This window comes from Trypanosoma grayi, assembly GCF_000691245.1.
Source record: "Trypanosoma grayi strain ANR4 Tgr_139_V1, whole genome shotgun sequence".
Lineage (NCBI taxonomy): Eukaryota > Euglenozoa > Kinetoplastea > Trypanosomatida > Trypanosomatidae > Trypanosoma > Trypanosoma grayi.
The window spans coordinates 97-8280 of record NW_008825758.1 but is presented as its reverse complement, the minus strand read 5'-3'; the positions used below and the strand labels follow the sequence as shown (position 1 = coordinate 8280).

Below are 8184 nucleotides of genomic sequence, written 5' to 3'. Positions count from 1 at the left end.
TTTTTTGATACCAGCAAAAGAGAAAATAATTAAAAAATTTTCGAACAATGGAAGGGGGAAAGAAAACGATTTTCCACGGAAGAGCCCAAGCCACCACACATCTCCTCTTGCCTCCCTTTTGTTTATTCTTTTCCTTTTTTTTTTGATTTGGTGGGGGTCGGGTGCCCTTGAAGCGTGTCTTGTTATTGTGGTTGTTGTTTTTTTGTTTGTTTGTTCTCGTCGTTCTGCAGGACCTCCGGTGCGGGCGGGCGTGGATGATGCGGCAGGGGCGAGACCTCCCGCCCCGCTGCTGTTGCTGCTCCTTTGATTCCCGTCCTCTGCTGTTTCGCTCTCCTTGCGCACGCACGCGTCCCCATGCGTGTGTTTATACATGCGCGTGTGTATTTATTTGTTTTAATAATAGGAGGCCCGCAGGAGTGTCCCCCGCTCGCTCTCTCTCTGTGCGTGTCTGTGCATATATATATATATATATATATGCGTGGTGCGGCCTGCCGATCGATCAGCTCAACGAGATGAACATCGTGACGTCGTACTTCATGGTGCGGCGCGTGCCCGGCAGCGTGTTCCTCGGTGAGGCTTCACTGCGGCACCGCGACGCGCGGCAGGACGAGTACCTCGACTGCATTCGCCGCAACGCCGCGCACGCGGAGGTGGCATCGCTGCACCTCCTCGTCGAGGGTCCCGACGCGTATGCCCACTTCCGCACACGCGTCATGGACGACGTGCACTTCCTCCCGTCTGCTGCGCTTCGGCGAAAGATCATCCCGGTGCTGCGGCCGGCGGCGCAGCCGACGTACGCGGATTTGTTCCGCCACGCCAATCAAATACTGCGCGGTCAGCTCACTATGATATGCAACGCGGATGTGTACTTGCCGCAGGACGGGGCCAATGTGCGGGAGCTCCAGCAGCTGTTCGAGTTCGAGGAGGCCGGCACCCGCCGTGTGGCAGTGGCGCTGACGCGCCACGAGAGCGAGGACCCCCGCGATGCCCCACTCATCCACGACTACAGAGGCTCGCACGACGCCTTCATCATTCGTCCACCGGCGGAGGCGACGCTGGTGGAGAGCGTGCGGCACCCGCAGAACTGCTATAAGGCGGAGAACATCGTCCTGCATGAGCTGCGGCGCCACGGCTACACGGTGGTGAACCCGTGTCACAGCTTCATGTTGGTGCATCGCCACGCAGCGGACTTGCGGCAATGGCTGCCGCCCGTCGACGAGGAGCGGTACGCGCGGGCGCCGCCCTGCACGTTGGCGGAGGCACTCAATGTGTTGAAGCTAGGGGAGTGTTGCCCATAACGGCGACGGTGGGGCTGATGGCGATTGATTACGGCTGATCTTTCAGCTTTATGTTGCTGCAGTCACTTGCAGGAGGGGGAGGAGGACGTGTTGGTGGTGGTGGCTGCGTGAGAAAAGGGGTGAAGGATTTAACATTTTCTTTTCCTCTTCTCGTTGTGTGTGGCTACACGTGCACGTGGGGGGGGGGGTATCTGTGCCCTTTATTTATTTATGTATTTATTTTGTTGAAGACTTTCACTCTGTTCCTTGCCCCCTCGTCTGTTGTGGTGTATGTGCGTTAGGTTACCTGCGCGATCCACGTGTGGTGGTGATGCCCCACAGCAGCTCCCCCTTCGAGCCCCTGGAGGACAGCGCAGACGACACAACCCTGCCGCCGAGGGGCCTGCAGCCCGGGTCGCAGAACTCGTCGCAGGAGACATGCCCGCCTAAGGGCGCATTCTCGGTGGTAGTGACGGCGTCAGAGCCCTTCGCCAGCATGGGGCAACGCCGCCGCCGTGGCGCGTCCGCGTCCCGTAGCCGTTCCATGTGTGCAGATGTGCGGCTGGGCGTGCAGTACACCGGCACGGATGTCGCTCGCCGGCCACGTAACTTCATTATTGGACTGCTGGCGGTTGTGCTGCTCGTCTTCTTCGCCGGGTCTGTCCTGTTAGGCATCTGGAAGGCGCCGTACATTCTGCTGCGCCTCGCGGAGCTGAGTGTAGGCGAGGTCGACTTGATGTTCTCTGGTGGCAGCGGCAACAGTCCGTTCATCGACTACAACGAAATTGGCCCACGCCTCAACGCGATGCCGCAGGTGCGTGGCGTGGCGCCTCGCTGGTTACTCCGCTCAGAAGCCCGCAACTACGTTGATCTGCGGAATAGTCGCCGTTCTGACGCTCTCGCTGAGGCAGATGTGCCCATGGCGCGTGTTAGTCTCCTCGTGGTGGACAGCGCTCAAGAACGGGAGATCGGGATGGGGCGAGCGTGGACGCACCGCGAGACTGGCTACGCCGAGGCACATGTGTTCCATTCCGTCCTGGCGTACCTGCAGCTGCACCCAAACCGGGGCGAGCGCATGAGCATGCGGCTTCCGTTGAAGGAGATGCTGGGCGTTGACAACAACAAAAATAAGGCCCTCTTGCGAATCCACAGGCCTACGAACGCAACTGATTTATCTTCCCGCATTCTCAATGAGTTATTTCGTATGGGCAGCAATTCAACGGATTACGTTGATCTTCTTGACGTATTCAACCTGGAGATGTTCGTGAATGTCGCGGACAGTGTCACATCAGGGGATGGAAAGTACCCCACACTCATTGGGAACGTTGTGGTCATGGACTATAGGTACTTGATCTCTCTTTTGCTTGACCAGAGCGGTCTCCTCGGCTCACACTCAATAGTGCCTGCAGAGGGCTTTAACTTCAATATCTGGACAGACCTCTTCGGTATTCCCAATACGTGGGAAGACTTCGATCTGCGCCGCACGGCAATGATTGTTGCAGTCCTACTGAATGACCGCCGTCGCATGTACTACAAATCTGAGGAGGCGCGGTCGAAAGACATGGTAGAGCGCAGCAATGCCATTATGATTGACACGATTGGGCTAGACTTTGAAGGTAGTGTGCAGTTCCCTGTGTCGTCGGCAATGGGTGGATACGAGGTGATGAAAACGATCCTCGTCTCCTCTCTCACCTGCATTGTGGTTGGGATTGTTGTGCTCTGCACTATTCTGTTCTTTATGCTGCTGCAGGCCAACGCGGATGAGCGGCAGTTCGAGCTCGCCACTATGCGGGCGCAGGGTATGCAGAGGAGGCAGCTCATTTTGGTCCTTGTAACACAGACGCTCGCCTTCGTTGTTCCTGGTGCTGGTTTTGGCGTGATCGTACTGTTCGTCCTCAATGTCATCATGGAGGTGGTGCTGGCGCGTTTCACCGAGATGCCCCCACGTATCTTGGCGTTTCCGGTCGTCCCTATTTTGTTAGCCGTCGCGTTGGGCGTTGTGCTTCCGCTTGTGTCGAGTTGGGGCCCGGTCTCACGTGCCCTCAACAGCAGCCTGCGTGATGCCCTTGATGTGTACCGGCAGGTGCAAAATGAAGCTAAGGTCATCACGGTAAAACTAGAAGAACTTGGGCTTGCGACGTGGCAGGTGCTGCTTGGCATTTTCCTCGTCGTGGCGGGTTTTCTCGTGTACTACATGATCCCGTTTTCCTTCATCTTCGAGAATATGCCGCTCTTCTTTCTACTGCTGGACGCCGTGCTGATTGTGATGGTGGTTGGGATTTGCCTCATCATGTGTGTTGTGGAGTCGTACATGGAGCTGGGGTTTCTATGGCTGATGATGTGGGGCAGCGAGACACGCTTCATGGATGTTGTCAAGAAGAACCTGCATGATCACCGCGTCCGCAACTCCAAGGCGTACATGATGCTGCTGGTGAGCGTCGCCTGTATCGTCTCCTCTAGCGTGAGCTTTGAGATGCTGTCCATGACAACAGCGCAGCTGGTGCAGATCTCCAGCGGTGCCGATGTCGTTGTCACCTCAACAGTCTTCACGGATCCCCTCAACGAGGCGGTGCTGACGGCATTCCTTGAGCGGAAGCGCAGCACACACGTGGCGGAATGGGCATACCACAGCTTCCCGCTCAGCGCCTACCCGCAGATTGTGCCATGGACGCATCTGGAGACGATGATACGCATAAGCCACGGGATCCCCGTTGTGGCGGTGTCGGCGAGTCTACTCGACACGGTCTACCCGACGTACGTCATGGAGGATAGCCGCGACATGCGCTACGCGTACCCGCGCACTGTTGACGGTGGGTACGACGTGGTGCGCAGCATGTACGATGACCCCCCGGATGCGACTTTTGCGGGAGGAAGTGTGATCGCCACGGGGATTCCCGCATGGATGGGGCCACCGAACATCTCGAAGAAGGTGTCGTATGTCATTCCCGGGGTGGTGGCGTCCGGGATGCGNAACAGCGTTGGGGCGGGCGCCGGCGACGGCATGGTGCTCAGCTACAGGTACAACACAGTGGGGCTTGTTGTGTCCACGAAGTTCTATGTGGAGCTGCGGGCCCTCATGAATCGCGTCTCCGGCTTCCCTGGTATCACATCAAGCCCGAACAGCCTAGGCAGTGGCTCGGTGCTCATTCCGCAGTCGTTCTTTGCGACGCTGCTAGACCCCAGATCACTCGACTTTGGTGACGAGAGCAACGTGACGCTGGCGCCAGGCGCCGTGACGGAGATACGGCAGCAGAAACTGTTTGTGCGGCTGCAACCGGGCCTCAGCGCGGCGGAACGTACCGTCTTTGTCAACGAGATTCAGGCGTACATGCATGTCACGTTTCACACCGCCACAGATACACAGGAAGTGTTGGATGGGCTGAGTGCGGTTGGTGAGTTCATCATGTACTTTTTCTACTTCACCGCTATTGTGTGCACCTCTCTCTGCACACTGATGATGTGGATTACGTTTGTGGCAAACGTGCAGCTGAATGCGCAGATGCTCGGGGTTCTTCGGGCGCTGGGGTGCAGCAACTGGCAGGTCGCCCGCATGATCCTTTATGAGGCTTTTAGTATTGTCTTTTCAGCCTTTCTGCTTGGTATTCTTGTGGGCGCAGCTGTGGGCCTCACGCTAGGACTGCAGCTCGCAACAATCATGGTGCTGCCGTTCCAAATCACCCTGCCGTACACCCTCATCGGCGTACTTTTCGCGCTCATCGTTGTGGCTGCGGTGGTTGGGTCCCTGCTGCCGTTAAGGGCCGTTAGTGAGAAGAACATTTCCGTTGTAATGAAGGGCGCTTAGTGCGAGGCGCCATCCGTAACGCACTCCCCTCCTCCGCCTCTCACTCTCTATTTATCATCACCGCGACCATGATTATGGGGAACCAAAAACTGCAGCTACGCAGTATTCAAGGCAGACGTGTCTATGGAAGGGAAGAGTCGTTCCACGCACACACTTCTCTTTATTAGTGCTGTTCTTTCTTATTTGATCTTCGTTCTTTTTTGTCGTTGTTGTTGCTTCGTTTGGCCCGCAATGGTGCATGTACACTTGAACCGTTCCGCATGCGGATCCTCTGCAGCCCCCACCCCCCAAAAAAAAGTCTGGGAGTGTTTTCGTCCAGTCCAATATGTTGAGTATACAAGTATCTCTCTCTCTCTCTTTCTATATATATATATATATATATATACCTATGTATCCCGCGTCTGTTTGTTTTTTGCTTGGCGGAACTTTTGTCGCGGCCGCCCATCTCTCTCTCTCTCTCTCTCTGGCTGCTTCTCCTTCCCGCCATCCTGAGTAAGCCAAGTGGTTGCATTGTTTAAAAACGCAAAAAAAAATTTGCTTACTTTGAGTTGGAGCCTAACTCTTCACAGTTTTCGTGAGTGTGTGTTTTCCGTCTCGTCTTTTTCCGTGTTTCTCTCACTCTCTCTCTCTCTATCCCTCCACTGCCCTCTATTTGGCTGGGGATATTGGGGGGGGGGCCTGCTAATATTGCTGCCGTCTGGGGTTTTTGAGTCTTCTCCACGGCCTCCTCTTCGCGCCGCAGTGGTGGGTGTGTGTGGGGGACAGGGGTGGACCGGATCGGGTATCCGCATCTTTTCCGCTGTCAACACCACATCGCCCTTCCCCTTATTTCGTTTCCCTTTTTGTTTGTTTGTTTGTTTGCCATGCGTGTAGTCGAAACCCCTCTGTGTGACAAAAACGAATATGCGCTTGCGACCATGCACAGGTGCGTGGGGCGGTGGCTGTGCAGCTTGATCTCCTCACACATTCAACTTTTGGTTGCCTTCTTGCTTCCCTCCATATTGTTGTGAAGAATGCCGTTGGTAGAAGCGGTGCTTCTCAGCTAGCCGTCATCGTCCCCCCCCCCCCCCCCCCCCCCNTCCCGCACCTACATACAGTCGCGTATATGGTGGTGAGTGAAACTGGAGGGATGCACGCGCAGCAGATGGTCCCCCTACACGGCCTCTGCGGATACGCCCCTGGCCAGATTGCCGCCTACAGCAATGGCTCACATAGCACCTTTACCAACAAGCGGCACTACGAGCAACATTACTTCATGGGGTACAAATGGCAGTGCGTCGAGTTCGCACGCCGTTGGCTGCTGCATCGCAAAGGATTAGTGCTTCCGCAGTATGACTTTGCCGCCCATTTCGTGTACCTGCGCAAAGTCCACGACATTCACACGGGCACTGCTGTACCGTGCCAGTTTGTTCCGCAGGGTGCTGAGGAGCCGCCGCAGGCCGACAGTCTGATTGTGTACCCCGGGACCAGCGAGAACATCGTGGGCCACGTGGGCGTCATCACGCACGTGGCGTCCGACAGTGTTGGCGTGGCCGACCAGAACCGCTTCTTCCATTACTGGGGCGAGCGGTCATGCTCAGCGGAATTCCCGCTGGAGTGCGTAGGCGGGCGGTACTACATCCGTGACCCAGAGGTGGAGTGTCGCGGCTGGATCGCGTTCCCTGAGTGCCCCAACCTCCCGGAGGGCGAATCACTCTCTGTGGAGCCGTACATGCGTGGGCCGCAGTCGCTTGGCTTGTGCCAGCGCCTGTCGTATATTATTGGGCAGTTCTGGTCGTGCTGCATCGGGCGAGAAAGCACCACATACTGCCTGCATAAAGGGCGCCAGTGAGCGCTGGTGGTAGTGTGAAGGGTGCTGAGGTGTTCGCGGCTTGGTGTTGTTTGAGCAATTTGAGCTGTTTTTTTTTGTGGTTTGTTTGCTCGGGCCTGTTCTCTGGCATCTGGTGTCTTTGTGTCTGTTCTCTTGCTACTACAGCCACCACGCACAAGCACCAGCAGCAGCGCTTGAGGCACGGGCATGTACGGTGCGCATCACCGAGTAGCGCCGCTGCGCGGAAGCGGCGCAGGTGCGGGGCGGCATTCCGTCGCCACCCCGTGCGACACGCTTAGCGCTACACCAACAGCGTCGCAGAGGGAACTTCTCACACAGCGTGGCTCACAGGTCGGTTGTGGTGCCGCTTCGTGGCCGTCGACAACGGGCACCTACGCTCTGCCAGTTTCAATGCAGCGGTCGCATCTGACGGCGCCTGTCGCCTCTCAGCCGCTGCGGACCTCGCAGTTTGGAATCCCGCACACACAGCCGCAAGTAGGCGATGGCGCCTTGCTGCAGTCGGCACTGTCTCAAACGGCGCAGCATCAGAAGGAGGCCACCGCTGCGCTCCTCACTGTGGTGGATTCCCTGCAGCAGCAGGAGAGGCGCCTGGCGGACGGCTGCCAGAGCCTCTCCTATCTTGCGACTCTCGTGGACGGGCAGCACGCACAGGTGGCGGCGCTGCGCAGCCTCGCGGAGGAGGTGCGCGCGATGGTGGTGGCGATTCGCGATGCCGCAGCGGTGCTGCACGGTGTGCGCCGCCAGGATACACCTCCAGCTGCTGGAAGCACGCCCTTCCCAGACATGTCCCACTGGCAGAAGTCTGCTGTGGGGCTCGTGCTTGGTGACGACTCTCTTTCCCCGCCGCCGCACGTTGGGGATGGCAATGGCGGCAGCAGCAAGAAGAGTGGCGACGACGACGACGGGTTTGATGGAGGGGCTGCGTATATGGGCGGCTCTCAGGTGAAGCGTGTGGTGTTGAGAGGCACCGCAGCATCGACGCGGCGCGCCGCAAANATATGGGCGGCTCTCAGGTGAAGCGTGTGGTGTTGAGAGGCACCGCAGCATCGACGCGGCGCGCCGCAAAGATGCAGTTCATTGAAGATGATGTTTTTTCCATGTGATTCCTTCATGGTAGTAAGAGTTCTCACAGTTTATATTCACATACGTGGAGGAGTGCGCGGTGGCGAAGATTTCGTTTGCGCGCACTTCGCGTGTCTTTTTTCATGTTGTTTTGCTCCGGCTTGATCCCCACTTGGTGCCTCTTCACCATCGACAAGAATATGCAGCCACAC

General features: G+C 57.2%; 4 protein-coding genes across 4 annotated transcripts; all 4 read left to right on the top strand.

Annotated features, from left to right (window-relative positions):
- Window positions 1-512: 512 nt before the first annotated feature.
- DQ04_01391030 (hypothetical protein) lies at window positions 513-1298 on the top strand (the record flags this gene model as incomplete). Its single annotated transcript, XM_009310654.1, has 1 exon — window positions 513-1298. One exon carries the CDS (start codon window positions 513-515, stop codon window positions 1296-1298), a length of 786 nt encoding a protein of 261 aa, XP_009308929.1.
- A 310-nt stretch (window positions 1299-1608) lies between these two features.
- Window positions 1609-5079, top strand: DQ04_01391020 (putative permease-like protein; the record flags this gene model as incomplete). Its single annotated transcript, XM_009310653.1, has 1 exon — window positions 1609-5079. The coding sequence occupies one exon, from the start codon at window positions 1609-1611 to the stop codon at window positions 5077-5079; it is 3471 nt and encodes a 1156-aa protein (XP_009308928.1).
- Window positions 5080-6208: 1129 nt separating this feature from the next.
- Window positions 6209-6910, top strand: DQ04_01391010 (putative trypanothione synthetase; the record flags this gene model as incomplete). Its single annotated transcript, XM_009310652.1, has 1 exon — window positions 6209-6910. One exon carries the CDS (start codon window positions 6209-6211, stop codon window positions 6908-6910), a length of 702 nt encoding a protein of 233 aa, XP_009308927.1.
- A 186-nt stretch (window positions 6911-7096) lies between these two features.
- Window positions 7097-7927, top strand: DQ04_01391000 (hypothetical protein; the record flags this gene model as incomplete). Its single annotated transcript, XM_009310651.1, has 1 exon — window positions 7097-7927. One exon carries the CDS (start codon window positions 7097-7099, stop codon window positions 7925-7927), a length of 831 nt encoding a protein of 276 aa, XP_009308926.1.
- Window positions 7928-8184: the final 257 nt, after the last annotated feature.